A 27,431-nucleotide genomic window follows, 5' to 3' on the forward strand; every position below is an offset into this window, starting at 1 on the left:
CGAGGATGAAGAACTAATTCTAGGAGGTGATTTTTATGTTTTCAAGTCTTTGTGATGCAAGAAAAAAAAATGAATGCAGGATGTGCTGAGTCAGGTATATTCAACCCAGCTTATGCATAAAGACGTCTCTGGTGTATTGCAACATATTTTCTGGTTTCTAAATAAGATGGAGATAAGAAAATCAGTGTAGAGGAGCTAAATTAAGCCCAGACGATCTGCTTCTCCTAGAAAGAGCGTGCACATTTCATTTTTAATATCAGAAAATATGGAGAATTTTTTTTAATCCCATGTGGGGAATTTAACATTTTTGCTGCTTGCTGCAGTCTGATAGAAATAATTAAATTTAAAAAATGCAGTTTCCGCTCAATCCAGGCAGAGAGTCGAACTTGTCCTCAGTTTTTTAGGCTCTCAGTGGTGGTTTGATACTCCGGCAGTGCCATGAAGTCCAGATATGTGGATGGGAGGCAGATGATCCACATCATATCTGCATACTGTTTTTAGAAATGAAATGTATTTAGCAGCAGTTTTGCAGGTGTATTAACACAGGGCAACATCATCAACAAAGCTCAAATCAGGCTCATAAACACAGAATCTACTTAATATTAGATTTTACTACAACAAAAAAATGAAAAAAAAAAAAAAAACTTGAAAAACAACTGATGGAAAAATTGTTTTATTTGATCAATAAAATGACGCAGTGATAAAATACGTTCAAACTAATAAAGGTTCCAGTTAAACAAACAGTAAATTTATAGTTTGATATTTACATACAATTAATTTAATTAAACAATTTATTTATTTGATAAACAAATTTTTTTTATAAAGAATTGGCTTTCCTACAAGTGTTTGATGTTCTGCTGCTAGACGCTGCTTTAGCTCAGTGCTCCTTTCTCTCTCTGTCTTCCTTCCTTCTCTCCCCTAAAAAAAACAAAGCAGACAATCATCAGGAGCACCTGAAAGAAAGTAAACTGAGGCGTGGATCACACTCATCTCTGATCCCTCCTCATTCCTCATCCTCTGCGTGCTGACAGTCACTGAGTCGTCCACTGGGTTTATACACTAAGAGATACTTTGGTTTAGGTTTGTGTGTGTGTGTGTGTTTCTGGTACTGTGGTTCTTGTTGTTAAACATGTTGTCTGGTGTTAGGTTGGATTCCTTTTTCTACTTTCCTTTTTCTTCTCTACATTATTCTCCTTTTTTTCTGTCCCCTCCAGTCAGGTCAGGTCAAGATTATGTAAATTCCATAATTCTAAATAAATAAATAAAGATATTATCAAGAGGATCCTTATTTCCATGAAGCTCCTCTTCAGATTTGTTCGGCACAACACGGCAGCCGGACCATCATTCTGCCGCCACCATGCTGGACAGGACAGTTAAAAAATAAATAAACAGAGAAAAATACAAATAATAAAAACACCGCCAGCAACAAATGTTTGTAAACATAACTGAAGCTAACGGACAGTGACGGTGTAAGCATATGTTAGTGGATGCCAGTGTAAAGTGGACGATAACCTTTCACCATGTGGACTGGGGGATCGAACCACCAACTTCCAGTTGGCAGATGGCCACAGCTGCCGCCACGTCGGTGCAAGAGGCACCTTATTCATAAGGCTTAATTATGAGCAGTTTACAGATACGAGAGGTTTTGACTTTTGATCATGTTATTAAGAAAGTTAAATGTTTTGAGTAACAGAATAACACTGTGTGGACCTTTAACGGATCATAGCAGCTTTTTTATTGGGTTTTTATTGACCTCTGTGATGGCCGTCCTCAGGGAACACATGACCTCTAACAATGTTTCAGAAATATGGGCAGACGTGGGGTACATGGCCTCATCAGGGCAAAATGGATCTAAACAAGGCACGCAGCTGTTCCTCCTGAGTTTTGCTTTAGGTTGGTTTTTTGTTTTTGTTTGTGTCTCCTGCTGACGCGTCTGCCTCGATCTGTGGGCTGCTGGGAAATCAGGAGAAATCACAGCAGTTGGTGCTGAAATTGATTTTTGTAGCTTTTATTCGTGCACACAAAAACACACCCACGTACACCATGAATGTCCTACATTTCAGTCCAAACAAAATAAGGTTTATTCACTGCCATTGCGCAATAGTGTGTGTTTGTGTGTGGCTTTTTTTGTCTGGCACTCACACACAAAATGATCTCGTTACAACGACGCCTCACAGAGTTCACGTCCTCAACCTCCCACTGAGAGGGGTGTTAGCGCTTCTGTTAACAGTGACTATAAAGCATCACTGGTAATGGCAGCTTCCAGACCACACACACACACACACACACACACACACACACACACACACACACACACACACACACACACACACACACACACACACACACACACAAGCTAAACCAGATCCTTGCTGTAAAATCCTGGATTACTCAGTTTTACTGCTGCTTACAACCTTAAAGGGACATTTGTAACATTTTCTGCTGTTTTCTGGCTAAAATACATGTCTGCATGAATTTATGTGTCATCGTTGGTGTATTAATAATCTGACACATTCTCGTAAAAATCTTAGATTTGTTTATACATATGACGGGTAAGCCAGCAGGGCAGCGCCATGACGGTCTGCCATCTTAGGCAAGACCCTTAACACTACTGCCTAACCACTGCAAGTCGCTTTGGATAAAAGCATCAGCTAAATGACTAATGTATGTAATGTATGTAATGTAATGCTCCGCGTCTCAATCACTAGCTCACAGGGAAAATGCATAGTTGGTGCTATTTGTCCCTTGCCGGCGGCCTGATTAGTTGTTTATATTATATTATATTATATTATATTATATTATATTATATTATATTATATTATATTATATTATATTATATTATATTATATATAATGTGTAAAGCACATTGTGCCAAATTCCTAATTGCTAACCAGATGAAGTCTGACTGGTAATACCATTTAATGTGATCATGGTAAATAACTGGTTTTATGCAGCAGTAGAGCGGTAACTGGTTGCTAGCTCTTTGCTGTTGTCAGTAGTTATTTGAAGCGAACAAAACTGTTTTAAATGTTGTCTTTAGCTTTATTTGTACATATGTTTTCACCTGCTTTTGCAGAGCATTTAAACCAGCCTGATGCAGTTCATCTATCACCATAAACATTGCACCTGGTGTAATCGCTGCCTGAAATAAAGCTACAAATACACTTCATTTTTATTTTTTCCTTAACCAGGTTGTCACGAGTCATGCTCCGAGTGCCGTGGTCCGAGTCAACAGGAGTGTGTGTCGTGTTCAGATCCAGCTGCCTTGCTCAAAGACGGGGTGTGTGTGACGGACTGTGGCGCCGGGTACTACAGCCAAGAAGACGTCTGCCATGGTAGGTCAGACACGAGTCCATGAAACATCAGAACTCTGCCGCTGTCCTTTATAGCAGTGAGCTGATCCTCAAGTCAGATTACAAGCCAGGTCTAATATCTGTATGTGATCCCTGACCGACCACTTTATCAGGCCCACCTGGTCACACAAATATCTATCAGCCAATCAGATGGCAGCAACTCAACACATGCAGTCATGTAGACTTGATTTCCAGAAAATGAAAAAGAGAAAATATCCAGTGAGCAGCAGGACCAGAAGTCTTGTTGATGTCAGAGATCAGAGGAGAATGGGCAGACTGGTTGGAGATGATAGAAAAACAACAAGAAGCCAGACAGCACTGGTTCCTACCAAGGTCTGCAGAACAGCATCTCTGAAACCAGCGTGGCCTGGTTTAACCAGCACAGCCTACCTGAGTATTGTTGCTGACCATGTCCATCCCTTTATGACCACAGTGGAGCATCTTCTGATGCTACTTCCAGCAGGATAATGCACCATGTCACAAAGCTCAGATCATCTCCACCTGCTTTCTAGAACATGACGATGAGTTCACTGGACTCACCTGGAATCACCTCAGACATTAGTGTAAAGCAGGTACAGCATCTTCACTCCAGTCTAACTTTTAGCCGCCTTTTGGTTCCAGTCCAAAATAAATATAAATACATGACACATTTTGCTACCTGTACAATCTAAGCACCAAAAGGAAAGTAATTCAGTAATTCATCTGTAATTCAGACTCTAACAGTGTTGCAGATGCCTTATTTTTTATCATTATCCCAGTTTCCTGTTGCTTTTATCTTCTGATACTTTAATAGTTATTTTTGTCCTTTTTTCCCAGAATCCTCTTGGAGAACTTCCATTAAAAAGACTCCTGTAAAAACAGATGGATATGGGCTTTTTCAAAGTAAACATGACTCGCATCTGGGCCACAAACAAAACATGCTGTTTTTTAAAGTGTATTATTTGTCCTCCTCCAAACCAAACGTACTGATCACTGTTCATAGCGAAGATATGTTGTGAAACATCAGCTTTAAGGTTTAAGGTGCAAAAAAGTATAAAAATAAGAGAAAGTAACAGCAAAACTCTTAGTATCTAAATTGTTTTTGCTGTGCAGCCCTACCGGGAAATACAAGTTTATATTTTATGAGACAAATTAGGCTACTCACAATAAGCCGATGCCAAATCAGATCAACTGAAAACACCGCCTGAGACGATGAGAGCTTTATTGTTAGTGCTGAACTTGAGGTGAAGGCTTGTTTGGACTCATTTTCTTAGCATCCCTGTGGACTTTCCCACCAGCATCCTCTTCACTCTGTGCCAAAATGATAAGTCAGCAGTAGGCAGAGTTGGCAAACAAACAATAAAAAAAAGAAACAATAAATAACAGTTCCCTCTTGCACTAATGAGGATTCAGAAGCTTCTTGAATAAAGACGTCCTGTATGAATATGGATGGTTTCTATTTTTGAGTGGTAAGATGAAGACGCTGAGAAAAAAGCCTCCCTCAGGGTGACAATGAACTTAGCAGCACATGGCTACGCTCTTTCTGTGGTTAAAAACACCTAAAGGGGTTTAAGCAAGCTTTGTGTTGCACATATTGTTAGCCTCACAGCATCATTACCTAAGTCATATTTAGACTAAATTGTGATATCTGTCTATCTATACTCTACTAAACTCGCTGAGTGATCATTGCTTATAAAACCATAAAATATGAGTCAGGCAATTATGCTATGACTCTAACGATATGCAAGTTCAGGAAAATTCTTTCAGAAAATGTCAAACTTTCTGAAAAAAGGTCAAATCCATTTGAATTTGCCAGTTCTTGCTCTAAGGTTTGGCTTGAAATGTCATCCTGAACGACATGAAGGGTGTTTCACTTCCAGCTTTCCCTCCGCTGGGTCAGCCCGGTTAGATTTGATTGGCTTTCTTTGTCACTTCAAATATGCGTCAGGAAAAGCTTCATTTTTAGCTTGTTACTGAGGTGAAGGGAAACACTTGTTGGTGAACGTTCAGACTTGAGACTGCAAAACCCAGCTGGGGAGAAATATATATATATTTTTTATATATAATTATATCATAATTCAGCCCCACTGTTGAGAGTAATAGTCAAAGAAAACAGTGTGGAAAGTAAAGATTTCACTGCTTTGGAAAGTTCCCATTCCTTCTCACAGAAACTAAAACACTGAGGATGTGAAATAGGTAGTTTCCTTGCTTCAGCACACCTGATTGAAACGAATGGGTCACTGTTCAGAACTTGACAACAAGCTGTTGATGTGCTGAAGCCAGAAAACAATAAAACCTGCAGGACAGTGACCATCGAGAACCCGAGTTTGGCACACCTGGTTTAAAACAACAGGTTTGGGCATCGTCACTAATTTTCTGAATTGATTCAACTCACAACAGCCTGATTTGTTGTTGATTAAATTTGATTCTATATAAATTCATTTACAGGCATTTATGTAACAAAACTAATAGCATGCATGATGCTGTGCATCTAAACTTCAGACCGACAGCCCGATGCTGGACTTCCCTCAGCTACCCTCAGTCCAAAACACCTGCAGCACTTTTAGATTTCAGACTGCTTAAAAGGCGCATTTAAAGATAAACATTCACTTTTTTCCATTCTGACAAGAAACCATTAACATTTACTCACTATGGTTCACAGCCTGTGATTCATCCTGCGCCTCCTGTTTCCCTGACAACCCCAAATGTATGGACTGCCTCCAGGGCACTGCCTTGCATCATGGGGAATGTGTCACCCAGTGTCCAACTCAGCATTACCTGGACAACCACAGCAGATGTAGAGGTGAGTTAACTCTTAATGCTCATGTTTTCAAATTGTAATTGAATGTTGTGTCGTAGAGATGTGGGACTTCTTCAGTGGCTAAAGGATGAAATAAAGACAAATATACATAAAACAGTCCATAAACATATGAGGTAGAGGCTGGACTAGATTATCTGTTGTGGAAACCTTGTTTCTTACAGGATAACATAGAAAGTGATCGGCATGTCAGTGCAGCTGTGTGAAAAAAAGCTTAAAATGAAGTTAATACAACCTCATGGACGACTAACTTACTGCTGCCATAGGATTTAAGATGGTAAATAGCAGCCTGTTTCTGCTAATCCAATAAAATTTAATAAAAGTTTATTCATGAGGCACCTCAGTAAAGGTTAACTTTTTGTTAGTTTACTGGTCAGGAATGTGTTGACAAAAGAAGCAACAACTATCAACTCCAACCATTTGGAGTCCGGCATCCCATAGTGAGAAGGATTATTTAAGACTGACAGCGGCCAGTCTTCCCAGGAGTGGACGTCCAAGTCACACTGTGCAATGCTCAGAAAAAAAAGCTGAGATCTACATCTGAAGAATCTGAGAAAAACCACAAGACTTCGGGAACAATGTTCTTTAGACTAGTGATCCCCAACCCTGGTCCTCATAGCCCACTATCCTGCAGCTATTAGACGTCTCCCTGCTGCAACGCACCTGATTCATATTAAATGGATCTCTGCACAAGCTCTGCACAAGTCTGCTAATGAGCTATTAATTTGAGTCAGGTGTGTTGAAGCAGGTAAACATTGAAAGTCTGGTTAAAAAAAACAAAACAAAAATCAAACACAAAATATGAGCATAAGCAAACCATCCCAGCTGTCAAGCACGGTGGTGGAGGGTGGATGATCTGGGCTTGTTCTGCAGCTACAGGACATGAACACCTCTGATACCAAAGGTTTCTAGATGTAAGTCTAACGGCTTAAGCTTGGCTGAAACTGTCTCATGCAGCAGGACAATGGGCCTCGTTCATCAATATGTGTTTATGAATATGGCGGATCGATCCAAATATCAGTGTATCGATACCAAGGCTAGTATCGGTATTGTTATTTATTGTCATTATACAAGTGTGGTACACAAGTACAACGAAATGTCTTCCAGTACAACCCGTGATGAGATCATGTGAACCAATATCAGGTTCTGTTTTTATTTAGCTAATTTGACTTTATTTTTTTAAACTACTGTGTGATAAAATGTAATAACAGTTAATTGTATAACGTTGTTGTTATTTTTTTCATTGTATTAAAACAAAAAAGCTTAAATTTAAATTTCTCCATTCTGCCATTCAGTTGATTAATAAAAAACATGTTTGTTTTTTTTATGGTCATAATCATGATTAACAATTAAAGGTAAAATCATTAAATGATTGTGAAATCTCAAGCAAAAAGTGTCAGTATCAGCATTGGTATCGTTGTTAGTACTGGCTATACTTACCCTGGATTTACGTGGTACTGGATCGATACCAAAAGTTGCAATAAAGCCCAGAACCTTCTTATGAATCTGCATTAAACATCAAGACTTACGGGCGTTTGTAAACAGACAAAGGTGAGTCAGAGAGGGAAAATAACAAGCAGAATGAATTAATTAAAACAAAAGAAAGACGTCTCTCGTCTGAAACCTGCTTGTTCTCATTTTAAAAGTGTTACATACGGTCATAAATAACTTCACGGTGAGATTAAAAATCATATAAAAGCAGCTTTATGTACAAACGGGTCATGAACTTGGACAGCAGCCTGCAGTCTGGTGCCATCAACATGTCAGGACAAACATCTTCGTGTTGTAGTGGCTAAAGGGGGAGAGCTACACCGTAGGATCCATTTTCATTACAGAGCCTGCTGGACCTTCTAGAGTTTCTAAAGCTGCCTCCTGCTGTGGTATCATCTTAAAACGCAGTGCACTGATGGAGTGATGAAATGAAACTAATCAGTATGATAAAAATACTTATTGTAGTCTATTTAAACTATTAAAGACCATATCTGGGAGTCTCAGGTGACTTGGAAATTTATGTTTTTGGAGTTGAGGGAACGTATCTGGTGTGTCTGGGGCTTATTGCACCGATGATTTGAGGAAAACCAGCAACAGAATTAAATCCCGTCTTCACTGCAACTTTTTCTTGAATAAATGACTGAAAAATGCTTCTTTTTTGTTTTCCCTAAAGAAAACGATAACATTATGACATGATCTGCATTATCTTGCTATTCATTTTAAAATAACAAAATTCTTTGTAAATGACCAAAAGTTATTTTAAAAAAACGACTAAATCATATCTGTTATTTTATTATTGTATTTTAATGAACAGAACAGCATGAAAGAACACAAAAGCCGACTTTGTTCAAACATGTCAACACTCAAATGTTTGTAAGAGTACTCCGGAGTGTACCAAGATTTTCTTGAATGCCACAATCTTGGTAAAAAGTTGGTAAGTGGGACTTAGGAACTGATTTGTTTGTAAGAACAGTCGGTGAATGAGGCCCAGTGATCCCAGAAACAGCAGCAGATCTACAACAACGGCTGAAAAAGAAAAGAATTGAGGTGTTGACCTGATCCGAAGTCCAGACCTCAGCCTGGTTGAAATACTGTGGTGGGTCTCAATGAAAGATGAGCCTGGTAACATCCTGCAGGAACACTTCCCTCAGGTTTTCCTGTTGAAGGTTATCTATAAACTCTGGAGTCATGGAGTGGACATGGCTTGTTGTGTTCATTCATCTTCAGAACTGGTTTGGTCCAGATTATTTTTTTGTTTTCATAAGAACTGAAGTGTACTTTTTCCACATGTATGTATTTAACTAACTTTCATGGAACCATCCCATAATAATCATTTAATTAATCAGAACTTTGCCCTCTCAGCCTGTCACAGCTCCTGCAGCTCATGCTGGGGTCCTTCAGTATCCCAGTGCACCATGTGTCCAGATGGGCTCCTTCTCCACCAGGGCCAGTGTGTGGAGGCCTGCGGGGAGGGACTGTACTCCCAGGACGGCACCTGCCACAGTGAGGCCTCATGCCTAAATAAAACGTCCTCTTCCATTGTCGACTTCTGTGTTTGACTTTTTCTGTCTGTCCACAGATTGTCATCCCTCCTGCCGTTCATGTGTGGGACCCCTAGCGTCAGACTGCCTCCGCTGCCTTAAACCAGAGGAGGTTCTCCTGCCGCAGTCCAGGCACCTTCAGCATGGCATTTGCACGGCTGCATGTGCTGCACGTAGCTTCCTGGATGACAGGCAGACATGTAAAGGTGAGTGTTTGCTAACACGCAGGGATTTGAGAACACACTTTTGGTTTTTGGTTTACCAGTACCTGCAAGGCCAGTTAAACTGAGCTTCTTAACAGCCCAGCCATCAGTCATGTTGGCTTTGAAAACACATCAGAGCATCACCGCTGTTAATGGGATTAGTTCAAGTCCAGTGAAGAAAAATAAGAAAATCCAATTCTCATCTCATCAGACGGTTAATTTGTTAAATAATTATAATTAGTCTAAAGTTAAAGGACGTTAATGGATATTTCTCACATCTACCTAAACACCTAGTCTTTAAACCAAATATAAATGTTAGACTCTTTTTCTTTTTAAAAGCAGATGTGCCTAAATTACAGGACGTTGAGAACAAATAGAGCCAAACTGGACTAAAATATCAATTTTGTAGCTTGAATGCTAAAATATAAATTCTCGTAAGGACACCACCTCTTCACCCCCCAAAAATGGATCATTTAAACTCAATTTTGGGCTAATGAAACCTAATGTGTGCTTGTTGCTTGTTTTCAGAAATGACCTTATGAAGAATGAAGGAAATAACGACTATAACAAAACCAGAGTTTATTTACATATAAACAGCAGATGTAGACCTTCTGTCATTGATGCGCGTCAGTGAAGTAAAGATGGGAATCGAACTATTTCTTTAATGATGCCAAAGAAATCAGGAAGAACTGGCAGATTTCTTGCCTGTATGAAGTGAAGTAGAAAACTTTCATAGTGGAAAAAGTGAATGTGAAGAACACAGAGAACTTCATGAAGATTACTGCTGTCTGTGTCAATCTGTGACACTGACGGTGGCAACGGTTGACCCGGTGCTGATGGAGGTGTGTTCGCGTCAGGGAAGAACATCAGCCAATCAGAGGAGATTTAGGAAACAGTCGTCAATCTGACACTAAACTCTACTTATACATATTGCTGTCCAGCTTAACGTTACACAGCAGGTAGCCTAATGTTTGTTATGCTAGTTAATGCTAACACAACAGATAACACTTTTTTGCTAGTTAAGGCTAACTAAACTATTTCTTTACCAACTTTTGATAATTTATTTTGACAAGATTTGCATTTTATATTCAGCTGTGCTGTTAGTAAAAACAGTTTCTGTCAGATGAATCATAGTTTACATTGATGATTTGATGTCCAATATAAAAACCTGAATAACTTTGAAATGTTCAGATAACATTCCCACATCAATTACTGTAGACCTGTGTAACGCCATCAGTCCAGGTATTCATGCTGCTGTCCATGTCGGCAGGTATGAGGCAATAAGGAGTTGCCACCTCAGTAATGGCGGCGCCGCAAGATGGCGCTACACACAAAATGGCTCACAACCATGCACTTAATTCCTGACCAACGTGACAGCTTCCTGTATGACCATTTCCTGTTTCTAACAGCTGGGATTCTTAAAGGGGCCATGCTAAAATACAGAAACAGAACCCAACAGAATGGAAATGTATTATATAAACCAGTCAATTTACAAGCTTAAATCAAGCTGACTAGAATGAGACTCCAGAACTTCAGCCTTCTGAGTTTCTGTGGGGGTCATAACTTCATGCACCGTTGAGCTCACGCCTGGTGTTGATTTTGGAATTTTAAAGATGCATCAGGGATTGTGTGTGTGGACTTTCTGGATGTATTCCTTGTGGGGAGGTAAGACGACGATGTGTGGAGACTGATTCAGTTATTTGTGGGTGTGAAATTGTGCATGTAATGGGCTAATTTTGAGGCTGAATTTTAGGTTTGATGAGGTGTTCTGTCTAGTGAGAACAAAGAACACACTCCACTGCCAGGAGGCCACGAGGCATTATTTGTTTTTTACTTCTTTAAACGAGGCAGACCAGACATGAAGAGGAGAGGAGATATTGGACAGTAATTAGTTCTCTTCACTTCCCTAGTAGGTCCAAAATGTTTTGAGAAATTTCATCCATTTGCCAGAGTCAGCACCTTAAAATATTCTTTACCTCTTCAGTATCTGTGCAGCTGATTGTGCTGTTCTTGGTATCTGACACGAAGGAGGGTATTTGTTCCTGCCGCTGCCTTAAACACAAGTCATTTGCTAACAGTGACGTTTGGCTCAGCTCTGCAGTTCCCTCAGTCCTCCCTCGGCTCCCCCACAGCCCCCCTTTGGCTCCCCCTTGGCTCCCCTTTCATCTGCTGCATGAGTTTACCTCTCGCTGTAATAAAATACAAACTGCTTTTATAGCAGCTGCTAACACAAAGGCTGAATTTTAATTCAGTCTTTGATCAAGTTTACTCACAAGCTTCATTACTATCTTTTTGTTCAGTTTCTGCCAGTAATTTGTAAAACAGGGTAATAATGCCACCATCTTCAAGTTGGATCTCTGTAGTAAGCTTTACAGTGTTTTTTTCTTTATTTGAACTGGGTTTATCTGGACTTTTCCAGTCCTGCCACTGGTCATTTTCCTGAAAGTTTTAAGATTTAAGATGAAAATGACAAATGCAGGATTCATTCTATTTATATAAGTTAATTTGAAGTTGAAGTGAAGTTATTTGAAGTTTAAATAGTTTGAGATGTAGTGGTTCCGTCGTCCAACCCCCTCATTCAGATCACAGTAAAATATGTGAACATTATCTCTGCAAAGAACAGCTGTGATAAAGTGAAGCTGAACAAAATTCGAGAGGTTTTAGTACAGGCAGTTTAGCAGAGGTTTAAAATGGCCATTTTGGCACCATCTGTTCTCAAAGTCCTCTAAGTGGAGACCTCATTTAACAGTTTGAAGAAGCAACTTTTGTAAGAAGCTCAGTGAGGAGTCGCTCTGTTTGCTGGGAGAACAAGCTCATTTAGAGCTTTTCTCCTGCATTGAGTAATAAATCGGATTATTTATTATGACAACAAAGAGATGAAGAGAGTTTGAAGATGAAGCGAGCTTCGCTGCTGATGTTTTCCTTGCTGTCTGCAGCAGCTTTGATCATGTCGGTTGCAGGATGCTCTGAACAAGGCTTTTATGGTTTGCTGCTAACTGGTGGCTGCACGGAGGTGCAGATGTACAGGTGGAGAAAATGGATGGATGTTAGCAGATCCTTCTGCCATTATGTTCTTTATGTTGGGAAAGTGAGCATCACCATGACTGCTTGCTGTTCTGAAAATTGATTTAGCTGGAAGATGATAACTCTTAACATGACAAATCAAGCTTTTATATTCTCTGTTCTACAGCAAATATCCTAAACTTCTATAATTTCTACCACACCTGAGTGGTCTGCAGATTTATTCCCACATTAGCAACAGGTATGAGTCTTTTATCACTTGGAATCTAGAGGGAAGTGAACCCTCAGTCCTTTAGCTAATAGCATGATTTGTCTCCTCTCAACAGTTTACCTTTAGGTCCAGAGCAACCGAGCAGAGAAAAGTTTGTTTATTTTACCTGGGATTGGAAAGATGTTAGCAGTAATCATCCTGGAAGAAGAGGCCATTAAAAATCGATGAGATGTAGTCGTCTGCAGAGCATCCTCAACACATTCATCCATCTCTGTGATTGCATGGCTGGAGTTCAACCAGGAATGAAGTCAAAAGCCACCATGTAGAAATTAGATTTGCAATAAGATCTGCAGAGCAGTTTTACTGTAGAATATATGCATCTATATTCAACATATGCATGTTCAACAACTTTCAAACACTAATATCTAATCAGCCAATCACATGGCAGCAACTCAGCACATTTAGTCATGTAGATGACGAAGGCGACTTAAAGGTTTCCAGAGAATGTTCTGAAAAAGAGAAAATATCCAGCGAGCAGCAGTTGTCTGGACCAGGTTGATGTCAGAGGTTAGAGGAGAATGGACAGACTGGTTGGAGATGATAGAAAGACAACAGGAAGTCCAATCAGCACTGGTTCCTACCAAGATCTGCAGAACAGCATCTCTGAACACACAACACGTCCAGCCTGGAAGCAGATGGGCTCCAGCAGCAGAAGACCACACCGGGTGTCTCCTGTCAGCTAAGAACAGGAAGCTGAGGCTACAATTCACACACACTCACCAACACTGGACAATAGAAGATGGAGAAACGTTGCTGGTCTGATGAGTCTCCATTTCAGCTCCACATTCAGATGCTCGGCTCAGAATCTGCTGGAAACATCATGAAAACATGGATCCATCCTGCCTTGGATCAACGCTTCAGGCTGCTGCTGGTGTCATGGTGGGGGGATATCTTCTTGGCCCACTTTGGGCCCCTTAGTACCAACGTGGCCTGGTTTAACCAGCACAGCCTACCTGAGTATTGTTACTGACCATGTCCATCCCTTTATGACCACAGTGGAGCATCTTCTGATGCTACTTCCAGCAGGATAATGCACCATGTCACAAAGCTCAGATCATCTCCACCTGCTTTCTAGAACATGACGATGATAATTCTCTTTCCATTAGAAAGGAAAAGTATTGAAAAGCTTTTATTTTCCCTGCTTGTCTTAGCTCAGAGTGGATTAACTATTGTTTCAGTTATCTCGTTCTTTCAGTCCAAGCTGCCTTTCATTGGCTGAACACAATAGAGGCAAAGATCGATTTGATAAATGAGAAGGCCATAAAAGCTCTGCTTATAGTCATGTGAAGCAGTTGTTCAGTCTTTTCTTCAGTCTCAGTAACAAAAGCTTCCCTCAGCGGAGTGTCAGTGAGTTCAGGTGTTTGTTGAGGAACAATGCAGTCTATTGTATCAGGCGCATCGCATCTCCTCAGCAAATGTCCCGAGGCGAAGGAGGATGTGTGAGCATGCACGAGACTCACTGACGCCAGCATTTACACTTTGAGGTGACTGGAGATGGTGAGCTATCAGATGTCTGGAAGCAAATGTCTGACCAGCTCCAAACAGAGACAGCTGGTGTGTCCGAGGGTCAAGCCCCGTTACAACTTTGATCCTTTTACACATGATGGCTGCTTCACTGTTTCACCTTTCAGGTCATTAGAGGACAAACATCTTTCCTAAAAACCACTTTCAACTTTTTTTTTCTTGCTCATACTTCTCAATCACCGTCAGCCATAATCAAACCTACCAAATATATAATTATTGAATTTATTTTAAGCCTTTAAAATCCAGTTTCATCGCATGATGAAACTGTTTTCATCAAAAAATATTTTCCTTAGAACATAATTTGGGTGAATTTCAATATTGGTATAAAATTATTAACAAAAAAAATTATTAATTGTTATTTTTTCTGTTTTTTGTGGTTTAGTGTCAGATTTAAAATTTAATCAGAAAAAGGCCAAATATGTAATTATTCAAATTATTTAACCTTTTAAATACCAATTTATTTACATTGTGTCAACATTTTTATGATTCTTTAGTTTTTTATGTTTTTTTGCAATAAAGTGCATGTTTGGTAGCGCAGGGATTGTTTTTATTCATAGTCTTAAATGTACTAAAAATAAGTAAAAACATATACATATACACATAAAAAGCCCTTTCATGTAATATGTATTTTCAAAGAAACATTATCGCCATGTAAATAACTTCGAATTTATTTTAAAACTTTTATTATCACATATTTGGTATTTTTGATTAAAAATGGAGTTGATTTAGAAATTTGAGCAAAGAAAGTGTGAAATGTGAATTTGATTAAATTCAGCTTTGTTTGTTCGTAACTCGCCGTCATCCAGTCAGTCTTCATAAAAACCGCGTCGTTTTTTAACGTGTGATGTTTGTGGTCGTCTTTGGAAGAGGACTTTTTTGTACTGAAAGTTTTCTAAATTTGTTCACGGTGTCCTTTTAAGTTCTTCGAAAGAAACACTTTCTTACAATGAAAACGTTCCTTTTGGGGTAACACAATGAAAATAGTTACCAAAAATTGAGGGAAAAATTACCTCAAAGGACAAAAAAGTCCATCGTGGCCTACGAGGTTGAAGGGCATTAATAGTTATTTGGGCTTCAGACGTAGTTGGGAATATTAGAGCGCTGTATATAGATGGAGTCAGGTTTGTTTGTGTTAGTTATGAAATACACTGTGAGACAAAGCTGCTGGCAGGTGGCACAAGACCTGGTGAAAGTCATTCCTCTAAGTGGCATATGTTTAGTTTATCCCTCAGACTTTACAAATGTAGCTTCTGAACCAACCATGCAGCCCGAACTCTGTTTACACAAAGACACAAAGCTGGTGTCCTTAACGCTTTACGCTCCAACAAGCATGTGCTGTAGATTCAGAGCTGTGTGATGAGGAAACTGGACTCAACACAGTGAGAGAAAAATATATTTGTATTTGTTGAGGATGATAAACTCAAAAGGTCATTTGTTCAAGTTGGCTGATCTTTTCCACACAGTTCAACCAATCTAACATGATTATTCATTATTTTTAATTACATCCTGATGTATAAAACCTTAGAATTCAAGAGTATATTTGGCTGTTTTCCAAATGAAGGTTGTTTATCCATCACATGATGAGCAGATGTATGATTTATGGAAGGTTTCTAAGATCTAAACTAAACTCAAAAGTACATGATGGAAAAGATAAGCTGAAGTATAAAAGTGTAAATAGTTGGACATGAAGCAACATGCAGGATAACAGTGAGTGTGATTTAACTCCACCACGTACATATTACCTCCATTTATGGACCTTATTCACTTATAAATACTGAGAATGCTTCTTCACCTCAGTGCCGCCTCCTTTTCTGAGCTCTGCCTGACAAACGAGATACACAAAGCAGGGATCGTTTGATATATATTATATTTAGATGCTCTTTTCATAAGGTAACTGAATGTGCTGTACATGATCAAAAGAAACATTCAGAGTACATTTAGTGAAATAAGTATAATACAAACAGGGTGCTGTGGTCCACTGTGTCCAATCTGGACCAGGACCACATAATCTCCAGCATCAGTAGCCAGGAGCATATCATCAACAACCCTCCATCAAGCTGATCCCGAGCTACGCAGGGATCTGAAGCCAGACTGGCAGACCTCAGTGATGCTGTACTGGTCCAAGAATGACCTTAACTGTAAGTAAACCACTAGGTTTTTCAAGCAGGGCTATACATCTGCATGTTTAAAAGAAGAGGGGACAAGACCAGTCACCAGACGGCTGTTAATAACGGCAACGACCACCTGAGCTGCAGTAGAAAAGATCTCCTTAAAAAGATGAGGAGGAATGGGATCAAGAGGAGAGCCAGATGCCTTAATATGCCGTGCGACTTCATCTAAGGATGACAGAGCCACGGGCTCAAACTTTCCAACGAGGGCAAGAGTTGATGGGTTGGAAGGAGGAGGCGCGACGGCGGCCGTATGTCTGCCACCTTGTCACTAAGGAAATTCAAGCAAGTATTACACATTTCAGAGGCAACAGAAGATGAGATAAGATAAGATAAGATGAGACAAGATAAGAAACGATAAGATAAGATAAGATGAGACAAGATAAGATGAGACAAGATAAGAAACGATAAGATAAGATGAGACAAGATAAGAAACGATAAGATAAGATGAGACAAGATAAGAAACGATAAGATAAGATGAGACAAGATAAGATAAGAAAAGATAAGATAAGATGAGACAAGATAAGATAAGAAAAGATAAGATAAGATGAGATAAGATAAGAAAAGATAAGATGAAACAAGATAAGAAAAGATAAGATATTCCTTTATTTGTCCCACAGTGGGGAAATTTAAACATAAGAAATGCAACCTTGTGGAAAAATTTGGAGTTACTTGAATTTAAAAAATGCAGTTAATATGTCATTTTCACATCTCCTAAATTTATCCTGTGGGCCAGACTGGACCCTCTGGTGGGCCGGTTTTGGCCCCACCGCCATATGTTTGAGCCCTCTGCTGTAGACAGCAGATATCAGTCATGTCAGACTAGGAACGGCACTTTTTTTGTGATATATTTGCGACTGGAAGCAGTTGTCATTCCCTGAAAATTGCATCTGTTAGAAACAGACAGACCTCTAGCACATCATAACACAGGAGAATCAATATGAATGGCACTCCAGACACTTCACAGGAATGAGATACAACCATCCGCAGAGCTTGTGCTGTGCCGCATGCAGATCTCTTTTCTGGGTGATAATAAGCCTTGTACTGTACCAGGAGGATCATTTATGGGAGACATTAAGGAGCTCTCACAGCCCCAAACTATATCAGAACCTCATCGACTGCACCCACCTCAAATTATGACCCTATCAGCACAAAACAAAGTAATAAATCTGATTCTCTGAGCCTCTGCTGCAGATAATGTGTGATGAGACCGTCTGCACCCATGAATTTTGGTTGCTACAGGAATCAATATGCACTCTCTCTGCCCCGAAACAAGTTAGAGGTCCAGGCTGCAATAAAAAAGCAAGAAGCTCCAGATCATTCTGGTCTCCCGCCTTAAAATGAAATGAGTTTGACAGAAGTTTTGTTTGATGCACCTCTAAGTGTGTCTTTGCTGAGGATGGATATGAAGACGTGGCTTGTGTTTGGCAGCAGAGCTGAATGTGTCCCATGTGTCGGGGATGGGGTGTGTTTATGAGCAGGCATGTTTGTGAGCTGTGAACTCACAGTTTGCCTGTTAAAAGCTGCTTTGTCTGACAGCGAGGCGGTGGGGGGCTGAGGGGAAAAGGTGGGCTTTGATTGGATGTCAGATTGATATTTCAGCTGACTTTAAAAAGTCTTTGCTCTGACAGTCAGATTTTCCCAAAAAGTGAATGTTTTTTTCCAAAATCCCAAACACAGGCTGTTGCGTTGGCTCAGGTTGAGCAGCCGTCTGCTCATGCCAGCTTCGTGTACACAAGTCTACGATACAGCTGACAGCACCCCGAGAGAATCCAGACACCAGGCAAACGTATTAACACGCGTTTCATCAGTGCAAAAGAAAAGAAAAGCAAGTAGAGTTTACACACACATGCGCTCGAACCTGGAGCTCCTGGCCAGTTGGTGACGACCTTTTTGTGTCCTGTTCCCACCTCCACCAGCAGCACCAGCAGCCTGAACCAGTCAGTCCTTGGCTTGGCCCAGCTGCCAGACCTGATAGCGTCGCTCAGCTATTTGTCTTCATGCTGCCAAAGCAGACATGAAAGGCCTGTTAAAGGGCAGCTGTCATGTGGGTGGAGGGTGCAGGGGAGCAACAAGGAGGGGGAAATAATCCAGAGTAAAACTGAAGACGAGGAACGTTGCAGCTGCAGACAAAACCCCGAGAGACGGCAGGAATATAGAATTATAAAACATTTAGAGAACTTTTTTATTAAAATAAAACAAATAGGACAGAAGAAACCTGTAGATCTCGAGGAGGAAGAGGAGGTGAGTCAGGGTGAGGGTTCGGTTTCATATGAAAGATATAAAGACAGAAGACTGAGGGATGAAGAGGAAAATGGAGGGATGCATGAATGGAACTGAGGGACAGGAAGATAAAATGATGGAAGGATGAGGGAGGGGAGGATGGAGGGATGAGAGAGGGAATAGATGATTCAGGTCTCTCAACCACACTGAGTGGATATATAATTAGGAGATGTGTCTTCAATCCGCTGATGGTTTTAATCTTGATGTTTATTATTATGATCTGTCCATAAAATCTAAAAAAACAAAAGAAGGTTTCAGCTATGATGACAGCAGGCGAATGGCTTGTTGGCTCCATCCTCTCAGGCACGCGGTCCTGATGGCGGTGGCTGGACTGAAGGATTCTAGCCTCAGCTTGCAACCTCATCAGTTTTGTCCTGCAGGTTGGGATGGATGGCTCTGATGGTCTGCTTAGCTTAACAGACCACACTTTGAAGGGCCAGGAAGTTTTACATCACACTGCTCCCTCACAAAATGTAGGTTTAAAAGTTCCTGAGCAGCTTGAGTAGGAGCTAAAAGTCTCTCAGTGGTCTGTGGAGGTGCAGACGCCATCTGGCCTCCTTCACTGATGTGGTGAGACCAGGACAGATCTTGTGAGATGGTCACTCCCACATTTGAAATGATTTTGTGACAGCTCTGCTAAATGTCAGCGCTGCTTTGTTTTTTAACCTCATTATTGTTCACAATAACTTAAATATCCATCAGTGTCTATGTGTGATGATCAAAAGACCTTAAAATGGATCAATATATGCTCCTAAGAGCAACGCTGTAAAAATTATTTGCTGGTACACCCAAATTAAAACCTTTGGTGCATCACCCAGCACTAGAAGTTAGTCTGGAGCCCTGAGGAAGCAGGAGAGTTCTTCAGAAGCCATTACTGGTGTGTTAACTCTGGTGTTAAAGGTCCCATATTATACACTTTATTCCCAATCTGAGACCATTCATTAATATCTAAATGAAATATTTCCGCCATGGTATGGACAAATCGACCCTCAGTTTGAGTGCAGCGGCTTCTCTTCACCTCCCTCTTTTTAGCAGCTTCAGAAATGTGCCGTTTATGGTGGGCGGAACCCTGGTGGAGCAGCTCAGCTGTTGGCTCCGCCCATCGCATCGCCCGTCATGAGGTGATTGACAGGTTAATATATTTTCAAGCTATCAGACTAATAAGGCCGAAACGATAAAATAACTGCCAGCTCTTACCTCTCCAGCTGTGTCACGGGCAGTTGGTATTGAACCTGGCTTCAGCTTCAAACGGTTGGCGAAGCCTGCTTTCCATGCCCCCATGTTGTGGAAACAGTCCTCTTTGAAATGCTGGCCACAGACATGCAAAACCTTTGGAAGTTTTCCGGGTACATTTCCTCCAAAAATAAAATTAATCCACTCAGTCCTCGTGGGTTCAGTGGATGGAAGTAAAAAAACGTTTTCGTGTTCATTTATGCAGCCACAAACAGAACAGTGCTTCTGTCGCTTAGCCATGTCCGCTAACGAGGGTTGCCGAAGAGGGAAAAACACTGGGCGCTAGGTGATTTTTAGAGGGCGGGCTTTGAGAGCCGGTAGACGGGTCCATCGCTCTGTGGGGAGTGGTTATTGTCCCTTATGACGTCTTAACGTACACGCTTTCAAACAAGCTCATTTCAGCGCTTACTTCCCTAGAGGTGGAGCAGGGGGGAGAGAGAGCGCCTGAAAGAGTTTCACACTTACGGGTCTCCTACACATGCGGGGGGACCAGTATGACTGTTCCAAAACCATTAAAAAGTGAATTTTGCATAATATGGGACCTTTAACACAGACTTCTGGGTGGGGAAGCTGGTAGCTCGTCTCATCTGGGTGTTGCATTACTTAGAGCTGGCAGAAAAGCTTCCATAAAATACAAACACATGAATGGGTAAGATGTGCTGAAGTGGCAGCAGGATGACTGGAATAGTGACATAAACTGGTCTCAGTTCAGACAACAGCTTCTGTTTTCTGTTTACAATGAAAAGAGCAGCAGTCAGATAAACCCAGACGTCCTTTCAGTTACTTAGTCATCCATCCTCGGTTGCTTCTTAGCTCATAAAAGGATGATTGACAGGTCTGTTACCAATACAAACAAATCCCCTTTCAACACACTGAGCAGAAATGCTCTATAAGAGTAAAGAAAAGAGAGTAGACCGGTTCTATTTTTCACTTTATTGTCCTGATGGTCGTGGAGATTTGTGAGGCAGCACAGTTTAAACTGAACATCTTATTTTATTATTGTTTTTCTTCTGTGTGTCCTTTTCAGAGTGTCATCCCTCCTGCCAGCACTGTACTGGACCGTCTGCAGACAACTGCACGTCCTGTCTGTCCCCGTCCAGCTTGTACGAAGGCCGCTGTGTCCCCACCTGCCCGCAAGACTTCTTCAGCCAGGACAACCAATGCCAAGGTGAGACAATGTAGTACTGCACTCCTGCAGACACTGGAGGTGTCATTTCATTCTAACAATGGGCATGAAATCAGAGCTTTGAGGGGTATGGCCTGGACAAATGGTCCATTTCCCCCCTGTCTTTATTATCAAGGTTAGAAGATGCGATAAGCCAAACTTTTAGATGTTCGTCTCCAAATAAGATTTCTTTTTAAATGAAAAGTGTTTCTAGAACGCTTCAATAAACACTCACCACTTTACCAGGTCCACCTGTTCAACTGCTTGTTAGCACAAATAGTGCTTGTTAGTCATGTAGGCTTGGTCATTCTTTACGGTTTCGAGAGATGGTCTAAAAAAGAGGAAATATCCAGAGCAGCAGTTGTCTGAATCAGAAAGTCTGGTTGATGTCAGACGTCAGAGGAGAATGGACAGACTGGTGGGAGATGATAGAAAGGCAACAGGAAGTCCAATCAGCACTGGTTCCTACCAAGATCTGTAGAACAGCATCTCTGAACACACAACACGTCCAACCTGGAACCAGATGGTCTACAGCAGCAGAAGACACACCGGGTGCCTCCTGTCAGCTAAGAACAGGAAACTGAGGCTACAATTCACACACACTCACCAACACTGGACAATAGAAGATGGAGAAACGTTGCTGGTCTGATGAGTCTCCATTTCAGCTCCACATTCAGATGCTAGACTCAGAATCTGCTGGAAACATCATGAAAACATGGATCCATCCTGCCTTGTATCAATGCTTCAGGCTGCTGCTGGTGTAATGGTGGGGGGAGATTTTCTTGGTCCACTTTGGGCCCCTTAGTACCAACGTGGCCTGGTTTAACCAGCACAGCCTACCTGAGTATTGTTGCTGACCATGTCCATCCCTTTATGACCACAGTGGAGCATCTTCTGATGCTACTTCCAGCAGGATAATGCACCATGTCACAAAGCTCAGATCATCTCCACCTGCTTTCTAGAACATGACGATGAGTTCACTGGACTCCAACGGCCTCCACAGCCACCAGATCTCAGTCCAGTAGAGCAGCTTTGGGATGTGGTGGAACGGGAGATTCTCATCATGGATGCAGCCGACAAACCTGCAGCAACTGTGTGAAGCATCATGGTCACATCAGAAACCCGTAGAATGAAACTAACTCATCTTAGTACATTAGCGTGTTAACACCTGACAAGAGCTTATGGTTGCTGTTCTGCCTACCTGCTTCCCCTGTTTGATCCACCTCTTTAATGAAAATCCATTTGCTCTAATCTGTCATACATTACCTCACCGTGGTTTACCGTCTTGGACTTCATTTGAGGTGAGATAACGTCTCTCTGTCTCTGTCTCCCATTTACCTGCTTCGTCTTTGGCTCCTTTAAAGCAGGCACATTTTGTTGTTTATCTTTAGGAAAATAAAATCCTGCTATAAACCAAAGCCAATGTCGTTGTTTTAACTCCCAACGTGGGTGGAGTAATTGAAATGGCAGATGAGGACAGACAGAAGAAGAATAGGCTCAGATTTCATTTCCTCCCGGGACACTGAAATAAATGGGCCATGTTTGCTCGTTGGCCTTGTCTCCTTCATTGTTAATTAGCTCATTAGAAGAGATCCTGATGAGAGTGAACTTTTACTCCAGAGTTATGGCACTATGAGGCCAGTAAGACGCGGTGTGTTGTTTAGGTCATATTAAATTAACCAGCTTAAACAGCAACGACTCAAATGACTGCGTAGCATAAAAAGGGTGGCTGGTAATGACAAAGCTGCAGTGTTACCATCAACCCTGCAGCGCCGCTGAGCTTTTAGCCACTTTTACAGCATCAACTCAACTCCAACAAGCATCTGTTTCTAAAGAGCTTGAACAGCTCTGCACAGTCTCAGTCTGGCTGGTGTTGGAAGGAAGCTGCTGGAGGAACCAGTGCTGCTGATACCTATGTTTATTCCATCTTATAAAGCTGCAGCCTGAGGCTGGAAAACGATTTCAGGTTTATAACAGCAGGGTTTCATGTGCTGTATGTAACCGCATGTGTCTTTTACTTCCAGCATGCCATCCATCCTGCCAGACGTGCTCTGGTCCCTCCCAGGCCGACTGCACCTCCTGCAGCCCGTTGGCCTTCCTGCAGAATGGCTACTGCAGGACGAGCTGCCAAGACGGGCTTTTCCTCAACTCTGCCTCTGGAGAGTGTCTCAGTAAGTCAGACTGGGTAAATAATCGGGGTGTAAAACATAAGTTTGATTACGATACGAAATAATACTGACTGGTGGATAATTTGATGCTGTAAGGATTGATATGCTGATTTATCCAGACAAACTTTAAATGAAGGATAAAAAGCCTCCTGATGGAGAATGAATAGTGGAAATTTGGACATTTGAAGCAGCTGGTATTACAACCTTCTGCTCTTTGCAAAGCTGTACTTACAGCCCTGCATGCATTTATAAAACATGTTATTCCTCTTCATTTACTCACTGAACTTAGTTTGAACCTGTTTCTGTTGCATCTAATGGCGCCAAGTTCTAGCGAAATACGATGTTTCAGATTCTTTATTTAGACCAAATAATTATAAATAAAAAAATTATTTAATTTAATTTAATTTATGTATAAATATATATAAAGTTATATACATTTAGTAAACTTAAATAAAATTAATGTTAAATTAAATTAAGCTTATAAATAGTGAAATAAAAAATTTAATTTTTTAAATCCAACCTTTTTTGTTACTTCTGCTTATGAAGCCTCCCACCTCTGCACCCGCATTATTTAGCCTCAGCAGGTTAAATGTGTTGCATATAATACAAGACAAAACGCAAACAAGCCAAGCTTGGAGGACGTGTAGACGTAGTTCCGTTGTTTACCTCAACCCTCCTGGAAAATTAAATGAGATGTACCTGTCCAACCAATCCAGTTTTATTTGTGGAGCGCTTTAAAAATAGCCCTGTCGACCAAAGTAAAGCTGAAAACTCATCATAACACATAATAAAAACATCACAACATTAGGAGGTAAGGTTCTCAGTCCGAGTTTAAATGCTAAATAATGTGTTTTAATAGAAGACTTAAAAACAGGACGTGGATCGGTCCATGCAACGGTAGATCATTCCACAGTTTGGGGTGTGACTGAGAACACACGGTTCCCTCTGAGCTTCCGCCTGGTCTTAGGGACGGGAGGGGCGTATGGCTGGAGCAGACGGGACAGAAACTGAGGGGCGTGGCCATGAAGACGTTTAAAAAGAAACGGGATTTTAAAATGAATCCTACAACCGTCGTCTGACTGCAGCATGAAGTGCATTACAATAGTCCAAGCGAGTTGTGATGAAAGCATGGATTAAAATCTCAGTGATGCAAAGAAATGAGCCAATTGTTTGTGTTAATCTGCGCATCAGACTTGAGATTTCTGTCTGGTCTTACACCGAGGCTTGTAGCTGCAGGCAGTAAACACCTAGATCAACATCAACCTGTGGGGTCTGCAGGCGGTGCGATAGCAGAGAGGGTAAACAGAATCTGAGGGGAAGACAGACACATCGACTTTTAATTACTACTGCTGATGAAACGCACTGGAGCTGTGAAACCAAGATCAAATTCAGCCCACATGCACTTATGTGCACAGACACACTGCAGGCTTGCACACTGCAAGCAGATTAGTTAAACACACACACACACACACACAACTTGATCTCAAATGAGTAAAGCTCAGCCAAACTAGTTAAATAAAAGATGCCTTGTGGCACTTCTGGGCCATAGAAATACTGGGGTCATCATTTCTGCATGGCCAGAACACACATACACACACATACACACACATACAGTATATATGTGCAAACACAAAACAGTCCCTGAGCTTTAATTCTGCTCCTCACACACATCCTGTATGCATCTTGTGTTTTTTATCTGCGCATTTTTGTCTGTCTCACACTTTATTTATCATGCATTCACACATCTTCACACACAGCCTCGGATTACCTTCAACCAGCAGCGCTGTCACTGTTGCATAACCTCTTAAGGCGAAGAGGAGTTTGCTCTGAATCATGACTTCATATGAAAGCATCCATCAGAAGCAGATGTCTCTCTATTGGCTGTCTCCTCATATTTTCCTGCTGTCCATCATTCCCACAATATTCCTCCCTGCTGCCTGCTGTGGAAGTCTCTCTTCCAGTGCTGTTTGACAGCGTCAGCACTCTGTCACATACTTGTTTTTGCTAAGTTTCACAGGCAGTTATGAATCTTTTTTATTTTTCAAATGTTTCCAGAAACCAGCAGGCCATGTCCGCCACAAGACACAAAAGTAATTAATACATCCAAAAGATGTCACATTCATCAATGGGGCAGATCTTTTTCAGAGTATCGCACCTTTTAATGGAAACGTTTCCATAAATACCAGTTAGTTGCTGCAGCTCATCCTATTTTTTTTGTAAGAATTCCATATCAGTGACGACTCTGAATCAACCAGGCTGCTAAAATTAGGGAATGATGACGTAACATATCTGAAAAAATCAGATGTAATTGGACCCTGTAGAGGCCAAATAACAGGATTTTATAGCTCACTACTTGGTAAATGTGGCCTTTTGGGGGATTTTTTATATTTAAAGTCTTGTCAAAATCTTTAAACCACTAAATATCGTTCTTTAATACCACCCACCTGATTGACCAGACTCAATCACAGCTGTATTTATAGAATTTTTTGTGTTAGTTGAGCCAAAGCTGCGCATGCATGGACATCCAATCCATCTACATTACAAAGTCCATGTTGTTCCCCTGCTCTTTATTTTCTTTGAGATTGTTGTGTGAATGATGCAGCTTGTGTCCTGCTGCAGAACTGAGCTGAAAACTGTGGACTGCATCTGACCAAATTACTGACGCCGACATTTCCGGCTCCATCTGTTTTACATATTTCTGACTGATATATGCAGGCGTTCTCTAAGCAAAGTAAGACAAATTTGAGCTCAGTAATTCCAGGGTGGCACTGTGATAGGATGCCACCTGTGCAACAAGTCGTGAAATTTCCTCACTCCTAAATATTCCACAGTCAGCTGTCAGTGGTATGGTAACAAGGTGGAAGCGATTGGGAACGACAGCTACTCAGCCACGAAGTGTTAGGCCCCATAAAATGACTGAGCAGGGTCGGCGGAGGCTGAGGCTCATAGTGCAGAAAGGTCAGCAGCTTGCTGCAGAATCAGTAGCTACAGACCTCCAAACTTAAGATTTAGGTCAAACTAAAGATGTAAAAAAATAAACCACATCTTTACACTAGTTTTGCTTTTTACTTTGATCTGATTTTACACCAGAACCGTGTTTGAGTTTCAAACAACAAGCTGACTTGCTGCCTCCTCCATCCTTCTTCCTCTGAAGTCATTCGTTCTTAAGTAAACATGCAGAGACAAAGAAAGGTCTCCTCCCTGTAAAGTCCAAATAAAACTGTTTCTGCAACAATTTCTCTGAGAGCTCGCAGGAATTCATCAAGTGTGTTAATAGTGCTGTTGCCATAATTTAAGGCATGAAGCTTGAAATAGACCTGTTCACTGGAAACAGGAATTACCATAGAAACATGTTGATAGACCAACACTTACATAAAAAACCCCGGATCAGTTGTTTTTTCTCCTTTCTGTGCAGGCTACAGAGCTGTGGCTGTCACTAAAAGCTTTTTACCCGCTCAGAAACATCAACAGAATTAAAAGTTTAGTCTCCCAGTAAGACCAGTAGAAACTCCTCCATGCATCCATCTCCAGTAGCCTGGAAAACTGTACCGGTCTTTAACGGGACTTCCTAAAAATAGAATTATACATCTGCAGCTCATCCAGATGCTGCTGCTGGAGTTTTAGCCAGGACTAAAAGATCTGAACACATCACACCAGTTACAAAATCTCTATACTGGTTTCCAGTCAGTCACGGAACAGATTTTAATCCCTTCTGATTGTTTACATCCCAGAACGGTTCGGACCCAGAATCCACCTGATATGTTCAGAGAATATAAACCAGCAGAGCTCTTAGATCCAGAGACTCTGGTCAACTTGTCCAGACCAGAGTCCAGACGAGGGTTCAGACCAGAGTCCAGACGAAGGTCCAGACCAGAGTTCAGACTAAACATGGAGAAGCAGCATTTAGCTGTTATGCTGCAAGTGGAACAAACTGCCAGTGGAGATTAAACTTTCAGCAAACGTAGACATTTTTAAATCCATGAAATTTGAACGCTAACTTTTTAACTTATCTTGCTTTTAATCATTTTAATGTAATTTATGATTTTATTGTGATTTTTGCTATTTGTTGCTGCCTTTTACTACTTCTGAATGTTTTCTTTGACGCTGTGACGCTTTTAATGTTTCATGTAAAGCACCTGCATCCTGGTCCAGACATCTGCTGCTCGCTGGATATTTTCTCTTCTTCAGACCATCTCTGGAAACCATAGAGATG

The 27,431-nt window shown here is 41.0% G+C and overlaps 1 protein-coding gene across 1 annotated transcript in view; it reads left to right on the plus strand.

The window, feature by feature from the left end:
- fras1 (Fraser extracellular matrix complex subunit 1) overlaps positions 1-27,431 on the plus strand; it is a 290,358-nt gene that overhangs the window by 142,577 nt on the left and 120,350 nt on the right. Inside the window, exons 14-19 of the mRNA XM_041998958.1 lie at positions 3,192-3,335; positions 5,995-6,135; positions 9,004-9,144; positions 9,221-9,388; positions 20,913-21,053; positions 23,075-23,221. Coding sequence (XP_041854892.1) covers positions 3,192-3,335; positions 5,995-6,135; positions 9,004-9,144; positions 9,221-9,388; positions 20,913-21,053; positions 23,075-23,221 — 882 coding nt within the window. The remainder of the gene's footprint in view (positions 1-3,191; positions 3,336-5,994; positions 6,136-9,003; positions 9,145-9,220; positions 9,389-20,912; positions 21,054-23,074; positions 23,222-27,431) is intronic.

This window comes from Melanotaenia boesemani, chromosome 11, assembly GCF_017639745.1.
Source record: "Melanotaenia boesemani isolate fMelBoe1 chromosome 11, fMelBoe1.pri, whole genome shotgun sequence".
NCBI lineage: Eukaryota > Metazoa > Chordata > Actinopteri > Atheriniformes > Melanotaeniidae > Melanotaenia > Melanotaenia boesemani.